Genomic DNA, 19354 nt, shown 5'->3' on the forward strand with positions numbered 1-19354 from the left:
TGCCTTCCCTCTAGTTTTACACTGCTAAATTAGGGACGGCTAGCACAGATAGCCCTCAAGTAGCTTTGTGCGAAATTCCAAAAAACAAACAATCGTTGAACACGTTTAACCCTACGTTTTTATATTAATGGTAGTAATTAACTAAATAATTTTTATTGAATTAAATAATGCAGCAAAGAATACGGACTAATAACCTGCAAAAATTAAATTAATTTCCCTATATCTAATGTGAGAGGAGCTGTTACAAATTCATTAAAACTAGTTGTTAACTTCCCCATGGGAATGAAAACTGTAACACTGACTGAAACGAATTATTTTCTGTTCATAACACAATACTATACAATATGTTATTTAAATATATATATATATATATATAATGCAGTCTCCTGAATGTCTCCTTAAATGATTAATTTCTAATAACCGGAACCTGTTTCGATTTCCTTTAATCTAAAGTTCGAAACACTAATTAATTTTAGAACTGATAGAGGAAATTACGTCGCGAATTGAAATATTCGGGATGGGCAGGGCACTGGCAGCCTCTCGTGTATCTTTGTCTTTTACAACAAATAAACAAGCCCACACAGCAGCACTCCTTTAATTAAATATTAAATTATCTTCCAAATCCCTCTGTCAACAAGGAACCGGTCCGAAATGGACAGGTTGTTTATTGCGCTCGACTCACAATCTGAGGGTCACGGGTTCCAATCCCCTTCACACCAAACATGCACGCCCTTTTAGCCGTGTGGGTGTTATAATGTGCGATCAATCCTACTATTCGTTGATAAAAGAGTAGCTCAAGAGTTGGCTGTGAGTGGTAATGACTAGCTACCTTCCCTCTAGTCTTACATTGCTAAATTAGGGACGGCTAGCGCTAATAGCCCTCGTGTAGGTTTGCGCGAAATTCAAAATAAACCAACAAAGATCAGGGTTCAGATTGCTACTACTCTGACCCTAAAGCAGTAGCCATACCAACTCATACTGCATAAACATGAAAGTGATGGAAGGAGAAAGAGGTCGAAGCTTACCTGACCCTCCAGGGTACATAAGATCACCCAAATCTCGAGAAAGGTGCAGATTGTTTTCCTAGCCATAAATACCAGACAGATTTATTAACTAAACCTAAAACCAAGTTCAGAGCAAAATATACAATAGCATTCAACAAATAAATCATCGCTAAACCGTATTTTGTAGGTGGGGGCTTATTTGTATCGAAAATCCTGGATAGTTTATATAGTTTCAACTAAAGTTTATGTACAAAGATCACTTATATTCTGTTACATAAAATGGGAAATAACATTACAGCTACGGCAGAGAAAGAACAAAGCTGTATTTATAAGTTACTGATATTACCTGCCGCCTTTTCTATTGACAGCACCTTACCCAACCACCATACACGCGCTCAGAAAATTATCGGACAAGTGGCACAGCGATATGTCTGCGGACTTACAACGGTAGAATCCGGATTTTGATACCCATACTGGGCAAACCACAGATAGCCAATTGCGTAGCTTTGTGCTTTATTCCAAATAAACCGGACAAATGATTCCTTTGTTATCTTGAATGACAAACTGTATCCACTGGAACAAAACTTAGGATGTTCTATGCAGGCAATAACATAAGAACTTCTTCATACCGAGGAGTGTGGGTGGGAACAACTAATTACACAACTATGATACATATTTTATTTTTGGCCTTCTTAAGGGGTTCTAGGGGGGGGATAACTCCCCATGCTTCCTAGTAATACCTAAATATAACTGAAGCGTTGAAGACACAATAAGCTGATTTTATTTCATAAAATAACTGAATATATTAAGATAAAAAATGAAGAATTTTTTATCGTATGTGTTCCTTCAAACGCCATCATTGTAACTTATTTATTTATTTTACATTCAAAATACTAAGTTTCATCAGAAGGCCTGCTATCGATATAACGTGGTATGTCAAACTGGACCACAAACCAAGTTAAATATATATTTTTTAAGCCAAACTCTAGCCAAAAGTTACTCCTCTTTAATAGTAAATTAAGATTTACAAACAATATTTTTAGAATGTGCAATTTATTTATAATAAATAAAACGCGCCATTGTACCATTATTCCTATCACTACAAGCCATCCTCCTATTCTGTAGCATTAATAACAATTTCCTTAGTTAATTATTTGTTCACAAGATGGCAGAACCTCGTCATTTGAGTGAAGAACGAATTTTAAAAAATTATATCTGATATTGTTTTAACATTTCAGTCTTCAGTAAACCGCAACCAAGAAGTATGCTCGTATGGTAATGAAAAATATATTTTAATCAATTGTAATCTATAACGAGCAAGCACTGAATACATATTTACGTTTCTTTATATAAGAAGTAGCCAAAACATTTGTTTTAATGGACACTTCATGTAATTAAATTTTTGTCCAACCTTGGCTTTAGTACATTTATTGACAAAATACTTAAGCCTCACTTACTATTTCTTAGTACTTAGGACTTTGTATGAAAATTAATAAAATATAAAAATCGCTCTGACTGTTAGTAACATCATGTATTATAAAATTAAATGTATCAAATAAATGACACAAGCAGTGAAATACCTTTTTTTTTAATTTTAAAACACATGTGAACTTCATCTGACCACACTAGATGACGCCACGTACCAAACATGTTTTGAGGTAAAACAACAGAAATGTATGTGTAACAAAATACGTTAAACGGGTTTGAAATCACATAATCGTATTCAGTATCTCATAATTTGTTACAGAGATTTACTTAACCAAAATATGTTCTTCATACTACAATAACTTTGCAGTAACCATTAGGCCATGCCAACACCCTATCAAAATATGTTCAGCTTTTATGTGAAAGATAAAATGACAAAATACACTTGATAAACTTGGTTACAAAACACGCCAACCGTGTCTGTCAAGCAAAGAGGGTGAAATTCATTGTAAAATTCATGTATAGCTCTTCCTGTAACAGGTGTGTCGGATAAACCAGTGACAGATGATTTAAGCTATACATATATATTTTTTGCTTTAAGACCTTCACCCTGGCGCGGTTTAGTAATTATTGTTTTGGACTGTGAGTACAAGGATTCATGGTTCGCCACCCTATGACTAAAAACGCACTCCGCACCACGGGAATCTTGAGAGCTCTATAAGAATAAACATGCATGTTCCTCTAGTCCGTCAGACAAGAGTTGACGGTGGATGCTGTTCGCTATCCGCCTTCAGCACTTGAGTCTATCAGATCAAAATTAGGAATGACTAAATGTTATGTAGCTTTAAGTGAAAATCATAAAGAAATATAAATAAGAAAATACGGACACGCTGTGATCGTGTAATTATTGTTATATATATGTAATATTTAACTAATTTATAAATTAAATTCCTGTTCACAATTAGACAAAATGATAACTCAAGGCATGTGAGACTTTTCACAACATTTCATAGAAAACACAGAGGCCAAGGACTTGCAAATTGGGGGTACTGGACTACGCATTACGAATTTACAATGAGAGATTGAAAGTATAAGGAACTGTTAAGAACAGTTCTTGTGGTCAATCTAATGTGTTCTGAAGGCATTCTCCCAAGAAAATTAATATAATTTACAGCAGCTATATGAGTCAAATATGTAAAAATGAAAATGCAGTAAAACTTTCGGTTCCGACACTTTTGATAGCGTAGATCGGTCAAAAGCTAAATAAAGATTAAGAACATACAACTGAGGGCTTTTAGGGCTGATAGAGGTAGTCAAGAATTGAGGAATCCAAGGTGAGCAGAGCACTGGCCGCTTATCGGGTAACTTTGTGTTTTACAATAAACAAACAAATAACAAAACTCCTTATATATTAAATTATCTTCCAAGTCCCTCTGTCAGCAAGGTCCCAACCTGGCCTGGCCAGATGGTTAGGGGGCGCTCGACTCGCAACCTGAGAGTCGCGAGTTCCAACCCCCGTTCCACTAAACATGCTCGCCCTTTCAGCCGTGTGGACGTTATACTGTTCAGTCAATTCCACTATTCGTTGGTAAGAGAGTATCCAAGGGTGGGTGCCAATGACTAACTGCATTCCTCTAGTCTTCCCCAGCTTAAATAGGGACGGCTAGCGCGGATATCTCTCGTGTAACTTTACGCAAAATTCAAAATAATCCAAACTTTACAATGAAAAAAAGAACCATAAGGTATTTAGACCACTTAAATATATCTAAAGTAGTAATACTGGTGTCATGTGTGTTTAATAAGAAACCCAATTCTCACAGTTTCTGTCTCACAATTTTGACTAATTAAAAATCGTGTATTTAAATGTAATATTTTGTTATCTTCAGAAGTAAAAACTATTTCCTGAAAAACAAATACACTGACTGTTTCACTTATGTATCTATTTGTATGTCGTTGTTTCTCTTCAACCAAAACGTGTAATAAAAACAACAGTGAACATGTGAATGAATTAAAGGCCTAACATGTTCTTTAATTCGCTATTACCTTTGCAGTAGACAAGTTTCTTCGAATTCACGGTTCATCAGTACTACTTTGGCGAGTGAACCAAATAAATAAATCACGCCTTATTATTATTATTATTATTATTATTATTATTATTATTACACATTACAACGAAATTCATTTTTTATCAAAGAAAAGAAAAATTTAACAATATACACAATTTACAGGTTTTGGTGTATGGTCGAGCATTCACTCGCAATAATCTAATATAATTTATGTGTTTAAATACCATGTGAAACGTCACAGATAGTTACTCATAATTGTTCAGGGAAGCAGTTAGTGATTTATTTGTGTGTGTGTGTGTGTGTGTGTGTGTGTGTGTGTGTGTGTGTGTGTGTGTGTGTGTGTGTGTGTGTGTCACACACACTTTGAAGTTACCACATATGTATATATACTACTTTGGCGAGTGAACTAATTAATAAGTAACTTTTTAAAATTATTACTATTGCACATTACAATGAAATTCACTTTCTGTTGAAGAAACAAAATTTAAATACATCCTCTGAAGTTACCAAATGTATATGTAAACATATCCTATGAAGCTATCAACTATAGAATACTAAAAATCTGTACGATTCCACTGGTACTATATAAATCAAACCTTTCTTTCACTGGATACAGATGATATTATAAAAGTTAAATAAATGTCTCTGAATATTTTATATCGTTCACAAATCTGGCATTCTTCATTTATTTGTTTCTTTTCAAATATTTGCACAAAACTACTCAAGGGCTATCTGCACTAATCGTCCCTAATTCTGAGCTGATAGACTAGATGTATCTCCGTCACACCAAACATGCTCGCCCTTTCGCCCGTGGGGGGGGGACGTTATAATGTAACAGTCAATACAGTCAACAGTCAGATGATGAGTATCTGCCTTCCTTCTAATCTTACACTGCAAAATAAGTGACGGCTAATGCAGATAGCCCTCATGTAGCTTTGCGTGAAATTCAAAACAAACCAAACCAATCTGAATTAAGGTATTTTTTGTTACATCACCAAAGTTTCTAATAACAAACAAACATCTTTAATCAACAGACACTATAACTTAAGAAATCAACAAATATTTTTCGAGTTTTGTTATTTGTACATTTCATTTTATACTTCCGGTACATAGACTAAAAACAATATTATCTTATCCTTCTGTTGCTAAGCAACATGACTTAAAAGCCTTTGTTGGAACGCATTGTTACCAAAAGCTTTTCTATTTTTTAAAAATTAATAATCATAAGGTTTCAATTGTTTAATATTATGCGCCAAGCTACACAATGGGTTATTTGTTCTCAGCCCACCAAGGGTATCGAAACCCGTTTTCCAACGTTGTAAGTCTGCAGACGTACCTCTGCGCCACTGCGGTAAAAATACAGAGTACACTATGGAGACGTGCATGCACGTATGCACAAGGATAAGATAAGAAATAATACCCCGGAGCACACTCTCAGGGTCCACTTAGTAAGGGTACAAAAATTCAGGTTTCTATGTTCTTTCCTCTTAGAGCTACGGTGGTCACACACACACACACACTTTTATTATTACTGGTTTAATATTAATACACAGTCACACACAGTTCACACGATCAGTACTTTTGTAAACAGAGGAATCTTACACAAGTTAAGAAATGACGTCTTCAACAGAAATATTATCAAGTAAATCCTTTTCGATACACATTGTTATTGGTAGAATTAACACACATGTTAACTGTAATGTCAATGATGATAGGGGTTCGATTCCCCTCGGTGGGCTCAGCAGATAGCCCGATGTGACTTTGCTATAAAAACACACACACACACACACTACCAATATAAGACAACAGACAAATAATAATTTCTGACAGAGCAGTAATCCATTTTTCCAGTGTCTCCGTGGGACAGTCTATGCCTGCTACAATTCTATTTAAATTTTAAAGAACTTGAGTATAAATGCCACAAACTTTGTGATCATAAAACAGAGAACCATAAATCTTCATAATCTAAAACTAACACAAATATAATAATAGCCAGTGACTCAGAACGTGTCTATAAGTGGCAAAAAAAATCTTTTAACCTTTGCTGGAAAACTTATCACTTTGTCCTTTCCTTGACTAACAGTAAATCCTCCCAGAGTCAGTAGCTCAGTGATAAGTTTGCATGTTTATATCACTAAAAACAGTGTTTTGAGACCAGTGTGGGGAACGGCACAGATACCCCATAGTAGCTTTGCGCAACCAAACCAAGACTACCAATCGTCTCCCTCTAGTACAGCGGTATGCCTACCGATTTACAACGTTAAAATCATGGGTTCGACTCCTCTCGGTTGGCTCAGCAGATAGCCTGATGTGGCTTTGCTATAAGAAAAACACACACACACTACCAATACTGTTGCCCAAAGACGTCCATATGGAAATTACGCATGCTCCAAAACACCTGAGAACAGGACGTTTACCCAAACAAAAATGGCGAACATTTCAAACACTATATGTGAACTATATGTTATTTTGACTACGACTGCATTTAAATGTTAAACAACTTCAAGATGAATATAGTGACGTTTGTAATTATATAAAAAAAGGACCAACTACACATCTTTGTAATTCAAAATCAGCACAAAGATAACGCTAACTAGGAATCAAAATATTGGTACAAGTGACAATAAAATCTTTAGATTGGATTGTGAAAACTTGAGTACAATATTTTTCCTTTGACTATCAGTAAATTTCAAGGTCGATGAAGCGATAAGACTACAGTGTTAGTACTTTGGATAACAATGGTCGTCATAATACTATTGGAATGAGCGCATGAATCGAAGGCCATAGCAACATCGTCTAGGTCCAATGATACAAATATAATATGCTTTCTTCTGTTTAAACAATGTAGTATGGTTCAGTTGGGTTACGGAAAACAAAAGGAAAAAATTACAACCATAACTATTTTTTGCTACACATTCGTGTAATGTTTTTGCATAAATTCAAAAGGGGTATTTTTATACACTACAAAGTATAACAAATATATATGTAAAAACGGCTCGTTTGGGTTGAGAAAATTTTGTACGTAGGCTTAAAGGAGATTTTCTTCTCATTTGCGATGACATATCAGAAAGACTTAGAAGATAGGTTCTTATTACTTACGGTGAAGTATGGCAAAGACTTAGAAGGGGTATTCTTATATCACAATAACTATGCCTGCTCACGTGCGATATCAGAAAGACTCTCGTGAGAATCGAGGTTTTTCTATTCTTATAATTACTACATAATTTGTGACGTCAGAGACATAAGAATCAAAGATGAAGTTTGCCCTAAAATATGAATAATCTTTAGAACGTGAACAGTCAGGCTACTACAACATATTTCGTCATATTTCACTAACACAGTGTGTTAACCCTCAAATCACTGACCTTTTTTACACCATTCCTACAGGTGGAGAACACATATTGCAATATAACTATTCATTTCACCTTGCTTTTGTTTGTCACAATACGTAGTGTAAAGAACTGATAGTTATATGACGTCACTCATAAGTAAAGTACATAGAGAGCTTTTAGTAATACATACTGGGATAACTGTAATACAGGATTGATAGCATACTCTGAAGATGGATAATAGTTTAATTATTTAGTAATCCAAATGACTAGAGAGTTGCGAGTTTGTGACTGACCGTCAATGGTTACAAATTGGCCTTGAGGTAAAAGACGGTTGAGAACCACGGTGTAGATTACCTTTTCACCACTAGGTTTCTAATACTCAATCCTAAACTATATTGTAATCCCGCAGCAATCCATTTCCGTATACATATTCATTCCGAAGACATTAAAATTAGGCCCGGCATGTCCAAGTGGTTAGGATCCGTGATGACGAGAAACTCACTTGAAGTGAAAATGTATTCTCATGACGGCTGGTACGGGTATTAAAACTTTAACTGAATTAAAGTACAGAACAACGTTTCGACCTTCTTAGGTCATCTTCAGTTTAACTCTTTGTTAACCTGAAGATGATCTAAGAAGGTCAAAACGTTGTTCTGAACTTTATTTTAAATAAAGGTGGTTAGGGTGCTCGACTAGTAATATAAGGGTCGCGGATTCGAGTCCCTGTCACACCAAACATGCTTATCCTTTCAGTCGTGGGAGCGTTAAATGTGACGGTCAATCCCACTATTCGTTGGTAAAAGAGTAGCCCAAGAATTGGCGGTAAGTAGTGATGACTAGCTGCCTTCCTTCTAGTCTTACACTGCTAGCGCAGATAGCCCTCGAGTAGCTTTGCGCAAAATTCATACAAACAATACAATAAAAGAAGTTATAGCTAACAGTCAATCCCACTATTCGTTTTTAAAAGAATAGTCCAAGAATTGGAGGTGAGTGGTTATGACTAGTAGTCATGTACACTGCCATATTAGGGACGGTTAAGGCACATAGCAAAAATTCAAAACAAGCATTAAAATTACGATCCTAACACTTGTCAAAGTTAGTATCCACAATCAAATAAAGGTGTAAATTTTTGTGAAGCATCTGTCACGTGAATTTAGGGTTACAAACTAAAGAAGAGAGGCTTTACAGTAATTCCGTAAATAAAGTGACTAATTCGTCTCCCACTCAATAAACATGTCTGCTCAAATAACTATGCATAACACAACGTGGCCGCATCAGAAGAAATACTGCCCAAGGGCTCTTAGGCTTAGATACGTGTTACAAATTATGATACTTTAGAATTATTTTAAAAAGAAAGAATTTAATGAAAGAAAAGAAGAAACACCCAACTGCGAACACATGACACAACACACGGATCGAAAATGGTTAGTTTTGGCCCCCCAGATCACCTACTTTCTGATCGGTTAGTCGATATCTATGGCAGAAAGCAAAGATGCTATCTGCGCCATCCACTTTCTGATTTCTTACACATAACGATTTAAATAATTTAAATATGTTGGGCATATAGAAACAGCTATGAATACAGTATGGTAATTTAAAGATTAATGTTGAAACAGAACATATAGCGGACGTGGCCTGATAATTAGCGTGTCGGGCTTGTGGGTCTAAAAGTCCAAGATTCGAGTTACGATATAGCATTTACTGCACTCTACACTTTCAGGTACCAGATCGTTATCACTGTAATTGCCAATCCTATTAGTGGGTTGTTAACCACACAGGTCAGGTGGTTTGTACTTCTGACTGTTTACCCTCCTTCCGGTCAAAGACCCGTTATGGCCAGGTAGTTAGGGTGTCGAATCGCTATCTGAGGGTCGCCGTCAGAATCCCCGTCACACCAAACATGCTCCTCCTTTCAGCTGTGGAGGCGTTATAACATTACGGTCAATCACACTACTAGTTAGTAAAAGAGTAGCCCAAGAGATGGCGGTGGGTGGTGATGACTACCTGCCTTCCCTCTTGTCTTACATTACTAAATTAGGGACGGTTAGCACAACTTCGCCAATAATTTTTTTTGTATGCAGTATTTAGTCGTTAAATCTCCAACAGTCGAATAACACGCCCACTCGTGCCCTTGTGGAGGCATAAAAATAATATATATAAGTATCCATAGCAATCAGCCCCACCTAGTTTCCACTTAGAGACAACTAGAATTACACAATTCTTCAATAGTTATGTACTAACCAGAAGAGGGCGGTCTTCTAATCTCAATACAAATATGTTAAGTTTCAAAAAACGAACAGCTTTGTATGCATCACAAACCAACTGCAACTTTAAAAAAAATAATAAAATATCATACCTCTAATTCTCTTTCCATGTCTCTAGCCAAGTGGACTATTGTTAGGATACGCTTTCTTTGTTCTGGGTTTGCAATTCCTAAGCCTTTTTTCAAATCTTTGTCTGAAAGGTTACAAAAATCTGATAATTTCATATGAAGAGGAATAACTCCGCCAAGAATTTCTTGCATGCAATGTTTAGCCACAAAATCTCCAACAGTCGAATAAGTCGCCCCCTGGTGTCCTTCTGGAGGCATAACCGAATGAGGCGCAGGGAGAGAGTCAGAACGACAAACGAATGCTTCTCTCCTCGACCTCCGCCAGAGGGCAGGGTCTCGTTCTACATCACTCATTCTTCGCCTATGGAAAGAAAAAAGGTTTTGAAGCTGTACATTGTGTAATATTAAAATATATATCTGAATACAAATAGTAATACAACTTATCGGATAAACATGAAGAAAAATATAAATAAAATCACTGTAATCAATCATATTTCAAATCTGTAGTAATTTAGAGATAATATTAAAAAGTAGTATCAATCAATTCTCCGAGTACAAAGTTATTAAACTTTGCTTGTTCTACAGATGCCTAAAAATGCATGACTTTGTTTCTTTGTTTGTTTTGAATTTCGCGCAAAGCTGCACGAGGGCTATCTGCGCTAGCCGTCCCTAATTTAGCAGTGTAAGACTAGAGGAAAGCCAGCTAGTCATCACCACCCACCGCCAACTCTTGGACTACCAACGAATAGTGGAATTGACCGTAACATTATAACGCCCACACGGCTGAAAGGGCGAGCAAGTTTGGTGTGACGGAGATTCGAACCCTCGACATTCGGATTCAGAGTAGAGTGCCTTAATCTTATGGACCTGCATGACTTTATCACTACAGGTTTACTAGATAGATACGGCTATGTCCTGACGTAGCTCTAAAACTTAGATTCTCGTTTATAATCTGAAAGGAACCCAGTGACGGACCGCAGTACATGAGGCAAACTGTCTGAATTTCTTGTTAATCTCACATTGTCTAATTATTACTCAAAACAGTTGAACATACTTCTGTGTAGTTGATATGCCTTATCTCGAGACTGAGTCACATAAAGGAATTAGGACAGTTTACATCGGTCCATTTATCCTTCGTTACGAGAAGTTCCTGGAATTTTGCCATCACGAACAATAAATAACCCGTGATTCCGAATTAAAATAAATCATAAACTAAAAAGTTAAGGACGTTTGTTTTTTTTATCTTGACACTTTTACTTATCGCTTTTCAAGTGAGTCGCTAAACAGCGAGTGGTGATGTTGTTAAGTAAGGTTATTTGCCATAGCGATGCAGTTGTTAAGTCTATGTTGCCATATCAGTACAGTTGTTAAATATGTTTGTTGTCGTAATAGAGTCAAGTAAAAATATTTGTTACCACGGTAAAGTAGTTACGGATATGTTGTCGTGGTAATACAATTGTTAAAATACGTTTAATGTCATAATACAGATGTTTAACTGTGTTGCCATGGTAATGCAGTTAAGGATATGCTGTTACGGTTACGCAATTGTTAAATACGTTAGTTATCATAATACAGTTTTTAAGTATTTGTTGCCATAATAATGTAGTTGTTAAGTATGTTACCATGGTAATTCAGTAGTTAAGTAAGTGTTGTCAATGTCTCGAAATCCTTTAACACAGCATCATTCCTTCTTTAAAATGTATTTTTAATATCTGCTGATGATGGATAACATCACTGACTATCATTGTTTAATACACGTCAAATTAACAAATAATTGTACTTGTATCTTCACCGTTTCTTTTGTTTGTCACCAAAGTAAAACTGAAAAGAGACCTAAAACAAGCCTTGATTGGCCATACTCTCTTCTGTGGACTGCACTATTGGCTCTTCAAGGCTCATTGACATATCTTAATATTATATACACTTCACCATTATATTAGGCCTAACTATATTTCTTTTATTTGCTGACCCAAGCTGTGCTGATGAGCCTTGAATAGTCGAAATTGCAGTCCACAGCAGAAGGTACGACCAATCAAGAGATGTATTTAAATCTCTACGTCACAGATTTTCTTTTCAATTTGACCTTGGTGGGAAAAAAAGAAACTTGAACATATATATACAATCACTACACAACTGGTCAGGTGTATATAATATCGAATAATTAATTCGTCGAAATGTCACCAAGTTATTCACATACTTAAGTTAATTTAAGTTACTATGTGTTGAAGAAAAACAGACTCGAAATCCCATAGAAATTATGAGCAAATACTTTCACTCTACGTTTTATGTTTCTTTTGTTAAGGATGTTGATAAACTTCTATTATTAATTAGTTTTAGTACTGACATGAACGTTTGAAAGTAACTGCACTTGTCATCTTTATCATTTCATCAATGTCTTTTCCACAACTGTAGCTACATTGTACAAAAACTATAAAACAAGTTAGTGTCCACTAAGACCTGATTTATTTCAGTGATTCTATAACTTGTTCAATACAAAATTGATTCTACTGCACCAAGTATCAGTCCATGCTCACGTGCAAATCCTAAAAATGTCAAGTGTTTTTTTTTCAATCTTCATCGCACAGGTCAGTCCAGTACAGTTACATTACCCTTTTAAAAATAGGTAAAAAAAAGCCTCACAGGAAACTGAGACTGCACAAAATGTTAAACCTAATAACCAGTGAACAGTAATCACGCCAGTTAGCAGTAATTACGTGTGGTAAAAATAATCATTGTCCAATGTATAACTTACACACAGATATATTTAATACACGTAGGATTTTATAAATGTGTATCCTCAGCTAATGTTAGTCCTAGTTCAACACATACCTCTTTTATCTAGGGTACACTTCACCTTTATAACACTATATTTGTATACATTAGCTTGCTTGTCTGTGTTTTACGTACAAAATTCTGTAAACTTGTTTGTTTATTTGCTTGTCAAGTTAGTGAAATAATAAATATTTCTTCTGTCCAAAGATTTCAGATAGAGATTATTTACAAACCTGTAACTTCTGAAGAAGGTATGTCCATCTTTAGACAATAATCGTTTTGAATTATAATTGTCATAAAACATTAGTATTAAGCCTAATATATCGTTTAGCAATCCTAACAATCCACTTTGGTTTGGTTTTATAATTAAGCACAAAGCTACACAAAGGGCTATCTGTGTTCTGCCCACCGAAGCCTGGTTTATAGCAGAGTGAGTCCGAAAACTTACCGCTGTGGAGACAACAGTCCAGTACTAGTGTTCTATGACAAGTATAATTAATTATAATTATGCTTCGTCAGTTTGGAAAAGACATTCATCTATAATAATATCCCCTTTTACTTTGTTACTTTCTTCACTTCTGAGATTCTGTAACCTCATAAAAAACTGTCTATGAGTCCTATATTCTTGATCAAATTAAAAAAAAAGAACTTTTTCTTTTTGTCCCAGCTTTTGAGACTCTTTAACCCCTGACGAAACTTTATGTGGTATTAGTCTAGTTATCTGTAATAACAAAAACCAATCAGTCAAGGTGAGGGGACGCTGCTGAGTTACACTCTCTTTCCTTTAAGTTAAAATTAACACAGCTGTTGTTGTGTACACGTGATAAAATTGTTTTGTTCTACTTACTTGCTGTAAAACGTGAGGTATTTTGTTAAAGTCCCATTTCTTTTACGTCTTTCATGATAGTGGAATATTTCTGCACGGAAACACTGTCATATATTTTCGATAACACATTGAACTTCCCATTGAATTTCCCGAGATCCTTGTTTGTGACAAAAGTGAGAACTTAATATTTGATGCCATTTCGACATTCTTTAACAAAGTAATTTGTTATAGCCTGTCTTACAGAAAGTAAAATAAGTTTTTATTCGCTGTCGTAAAACCTAAACATAAGATTTATGTGTCACAATATGTTAACAAATATGTGCTAAAAATCAGCTGGTTAGGAAAGTACGGTTACAGGTTATTTATCTAGGCCTACCCTGTGACTAACTAAAAAAAACTCCATAATCTCTATTATTGGTCAAACAATCTTGTAACAATTTTTAAGCTGTATACTGAAATTACGTAAGTATAGTTAGATGTTGTGTTTAGGCCTACCTTGTATATAAAAATGTCCAGTTCCATAATCTCTATTATTGGTTAAACAATCTTATACGACTTGATACGTTACACCATACTTCACTGAAAGAAAAATCTCCAAATTGTTCAAGTTTACATACACATAGAAAAACGAACATTTATCTATAGTAAAAGTTAGTTACTGCATGCACTGTAAGTGCCATATGATATCCGGTTTAACATCTGTTTAACTTGTTACGTAAAACAATACCGTGCGATAAAACAAACAGACCTAAAAAAAGATAATAGCCCAAAAAAAAAAGTCAATGACGCACGTGGTTCCAAGATTCAGTGACGTAAAAATTATAAATCCTTATCTCATAATTCTGTACGATATACCATTGGTGATCATTTATGCCAATACCTATCTAGCTATACAGTGAATCAGTTTAGAGTATTTTTGTAATAACGTGCCTATACGCATTCTTAGAGCACTTTGACGTCAATTACGGTCAAATTTATAAAATGTATCTTGTCCTTAAATGGCTTTGTGTAGTATTAATTACTTATGCTCACATAATTTAATCAAAAGACATTATGACATTAATTCGTGAAGACGAGAAATCCACTTGAAATAAAAATGTGTTCTCAAGACGGCTTGTATGGGTATTAAAACTTTAATTAGAATAAAGTACAGAACAACGTTTCGACCTTCTTAGATCATCTTCAGGTTAAAAAAGAGTTAACCCAAAGATGTTAACGTAATTAAAGTTTTAATACCCATACCAGCCGTCTTGAGGATGCTATAATATTATTATGTCTGTATGTCACATACTTCTATATGACGTCATTTCCGGACTTAGTTCTTGTCTAACAAATTACAAACTGTATTATTCTTGATTGAAATTAGCATATTACGTAATGGAAGAAAAACACGTGACTTATCTGTTGAATATCACTACACCAGATCTTCGAGTTTTAAGTTATCTTACAAAATATACTAGACATATATATATTTGTGTTTTCTATACACTACATCAGTGTTAACACTGATTTCACAGACAGTAGGTGTATAAAACACGACACTCGACCAGTTACAAGTGAATCTGTAACTGGTAGGACTGAAACTTTGAAAAATTACCTAGAATTAAAGTATACTGACTAATAACCAATCTAGCTTTTAATTTTACTATACTGGTCATAAACCTAAGTAGTTGAACATATATTTTATGGCCGTGCCCTTGCTGGCGTAAAGATATAACGTTGCAAGTCACACCATACGTATATGATAGTGCAGAAAGTTTGTCCTTCGAAGTCAGTATCTGCTACTCTGTTTCTCTGGACACTTCTAACTGAATCTAAGGTCAGCACTAAATAGTTGTAGGGCGACAAATCCGAGTTTTGTTGAACTTTTCCATGACTACGGTTTAGCGTGATGTTTGGTGTTTTACTTGATTCGAAACCTTGTTGGTTTTTTTTCTGTTTGTCTTCAAGAAACAAAAACAACAAAAACTCCCCGTATATTAGAATCACATTTCATTGTTGTGATGGTAATATTGTTGACACTATATTCATTTTCTGGTATTATGTTGTTTTGTTTGAATTTCGCACAATGCGACACCAGGGCTATTTGCGTTAGCCGTCTCTAATTTAGCGGTGTAAGACTAGATGGAAGGCAATTTGTCAACGACGCCCACTGCCAATAAATAGTTGGATTGGCCATGACATAATAACGCACTTATAGCTGAAAGAGCGAGCATGTTTAGTGACGGGGATTCGAACCCACGACCCGTAGGTTGGGAGACGAGTATGTTGCAAGTGACAACATACTCAATATTTTAATTTAATTAATATTGTTAGTTTAAAATAACTTTTGGATATTATTATCCTTAATATTTAGAGTTATGATGATTATATTACTTTGTTAGCTTAGTATTAAATTTAACTTAAACCTCCTAAGATGGTGAAGCCTCCTGAGATAATATTGGGATTATGGTCGAAATTTTCGTCAACAGCGAATATACCAACCAATTGCTGATCCAATGCATTTTGATTATTTTATGTTTTAATTTTCTTATGTACTGTTAGTCTATTTTTACAAAACAGACTTGAATAACTTGCAAATTTCTATTTAATCCTGCTCTTCAGAATTAGCTCACTTTAACTAAAATATTATCAATATCTGCATGTATTAGATTCAAGTAATACACTGTTAGATTCTCGTAAAGCATTGTTAATACTGTACTCTTTAGTCTCTTGTAATACTCTGTTAACATTACAGTTGTTAGGTTCAGTAATTCACTGTTAACGCTGTGGTCGTATGGTTTTGGTAAAACATTGTTAACACTGTGGTGTGCGTGTTTTCTTATAGTAAAGCCACATCAGGCTATCTGCGTAGCCCACCGAGGGGAATCGAACCCTGGATTTTAGGGTTGTAAATCCCTAGGCTTACCGCTGTACTAGTGGGGGGCTAACACTGTGGTCATTTGGTTTTAGTAATTCATTGTTGACACTGATCGTTGACCTGTAGTTATACATTGTTAACATTGGAGTCATTAGGTTTAATAATGCATCGTTAACACTATGGTCGTTTGCTTTTGTTAACACTTTGGTCGTTTAATTTCTGTAATGCACTGTTAACATTGTAATCGTTAGGTTTAGTAATATATTATTAACACTGCAGTCATTAGATTTAATAATGCATTGCTTACACTGTGGTCGTTTGATTGAATAAAACATTATTCAAATCGTTGTCGTCATATCCTAGAATTATAACAAAAGCGTGAACAAAGGTCCAAACGAGATATCAGTGTTTTCTCCAAAACCTATGTAAACTTGTCATTATACGTCACTGGTGTCACTTTTCACACAAATAAAGCAACTACATCCCATTTCACCTCTTATAAGTTGGTTAACTCAAAAGCCCGGGCAAGAATTTCACGAAACATTTGATATATCCAAATATCAGTCGAGTCTAAAGGGCGTAAGGACTTTGTTGTGCTTAGTGGCTCTAATTGGAGCGCATGGATACATACCTCCATGCAAGCACTTCTTTGTTTATTGGTGTAAAGGTACACAGTGGACTTTCTGCGCTGTGCCAACCGCGGGTATCACACCCCGAATCTCAGCGTGATAAGTACTCCAGATTAAATTTAATCACCAATGAAAACAGTATGCTTTGAGTGACTATGTAAAGAGAAAAAAGAAGCGCGAACACGTGTTAACATCGTGAGTTGGTTTAATGGGATTAATAAACATTTGCTTTTTAAGTAAGGCACTGATTTATATATACATATACGTCACTTCGAGGAATTCCCATATAACTCTTTACCTGTTTGAGTGTTTACGGCGTACATAATCTATAATGTCTATGAATCTTGTCACGAACACGATATATTATGTAATGTCTATGAATCTTGTCACGAACACGATGTATTATGTAATGTCTATGAATCTTGTCACGAACACGATGTATTATGTAATGTCTATGAATCTTGTCACGAACACGATGTATTATGTAATGTCTATGAATCTTGTCACGAACACGATGTATTATGTAATGTCTATGAATATTGTCACGAACACGATGTATTATGTAATGTCTATGAATCTTGTCACGAACACGATGTCTACCGAAAATTTCTTTTGTCACTCATCTTACTCCTTAAGCTCAATATTCAGATTTACAACAACAACAAAAACACACTTTTAATAATAATAATAACACAGGTACCTCACGCTCAAATCCAAAAAATACATTACTTACAATTAAAATAGCATAATTTTCAAAATAACCGACTTCCTTTAAATGTTTAACAGTTAAAGGTATTTCTACTGTTTTCACTCTGGTCATAAGTGAACAATATTACACCAAAGTATTGATTTCTGGATGAAATTCAGTTTTTATGGTTAATATTAAACCTAACACTTACCAAAATACGAACGCCATTGCTATCGAAATTCACTAATCTGTTGAAAACACTGTACAAGCTTCTTATACTTCACTCGTCTCGTTTTGAATGGCGCTCTTTAGCGCGAGCCAGGATTAGAGTTTTCGAGTTCCATGCGCGAGTAACCCTCGCTCGAGAAGACGCATCAAATCGGCGCGCGAGGAAGCTGATACACGTACTTTGTGGACAACTGCATAACGTTCCAGGAGCTCAAATATTTACCTGTTCAATATTTTTATAAAATGAAATCGTTAACCGCATCAATTATGTAATACTTTAATAAACGAGCAGATAAGTGTTATAAAGCAAAAAAAAAAGTCAGAGTTTTAAACTTTACTTGTATGAATACAAGTCATCTCAAAAAAAAGTTCAGGTCTGTCACACCTTACCTTATCTTTCTGCACTGAAAAAGTCATTATCACGCTATTGGTCTGATTATGATAAAAAACAGGCCTTCCTTGTGACGTAAGCTTTCAAACGACACGCTCGTGAAAGTCACTTTGGATAGACATAATTTACAAAAATAACTGACTCGGTGCGGCCTCACGGAAAAGGCGTGTATTTATTTTGTACATGTGTTTCGATAGCTTAAAAAAAAACAAAAATGGAACTTCAAAAAATTAACACTCCTACGAAAAGTGGGGCCTAATAGGCCCCAGAGCAACTTGAAAGGTTATTAATATTAGGCTAATAATTTTGTATTTAAATGAAATTGCCATTTAAATCCATTAAGGAATGGATTAACGAGATTCCCACTGTCCCTATCTACTATCTAGCGAAACCACAGCCAGGGGAACGGGCTTGGAGAATTCAGGACTAGTTCGTTCGTTTTGGAATTTCGCACAAAGCTACTCGAGGGCTATCTGTGCTAGCCGTCCCTAATTTAGCAGTGTAAGACTAGAGGGAAGGCAGCTAGTCATCACCACCCACCGCCAACTCTTGGGCTACTCTTTTACCAACGAAAAGTGGGATTGTCCGTCACATTATAACGCCCCCACGGCTGGGAGGGCGAGCATGTTTGGCGCGACTCGGGCGCGAACCCGCGACCCTCAGATTACGAAGCGCACGCCTTAACGCGCTAGGCCATGCCAGGCCCTTCAGGACTAGAAACGTCTTTTCGTAAGAGTGTTAAGTATCTCAGAATGATAACATAAGAAAGGGCTTTGTAACTGTTAAATCTAAGTATTATCC

The 19354-nt window shown here is 35.5% G+C and overlaps 1 protein-coding gene across 2 annotated transcripts; it reads right to left on the bottom strand.

The window, feature by feature from the left end:
* Positions 1-885: 885 nt before the first annotated feature.
* Positions 886-18522, bottom strand: LOC143240386 (uncharacterized). 2 transcript variants are annotated; one of them, XM_076482720.1, is made up of 3 exons: positions 18146-18522; positions 10184-10520; positions 886-1083 (listed from the first exon to the last, which is right to left on the bottom strand). In XM_076482720.1, the coding sequence occupies exons 1-3, from the start codon at positions 18160-18162 to the stop codon at positions 952-954; spliced, it is 486 nt and encodes a 161-aa protein (XP_076338835.1). In that variant the 5' UTR covers positions 18163-18522; the 3' UTR covers positions 886-951. The 2 variants fall into 2 exon arrangements, with proteins under 2 accessions (XP_076338835.1, XP_076338836.1); XM_076482721.1 differs by lacking the exon at positions 886-1083 and adding an exon at positions 3047-3232 and having other exon boundaries at positions 18146-18519.
* Between the last annotated feature and the right edge of the window lie 832 nt (positions 18523-19354).

This window comes from Tachypleus tridentatus, chromosome 13, assembly GCF_004210375.1.
Source record: "Tachypleus tridentatus isolate NWPU-2018 chromosome 13, ASM421037v1, whole genome shotgun sequence".
Classification (NCBI taxonomy): Eukaryota; Metazoa; Arthropoda; class Merostomata; order Xiphosura; family Limulidae; genus Tachypleus; species Tachypleus tridentatus.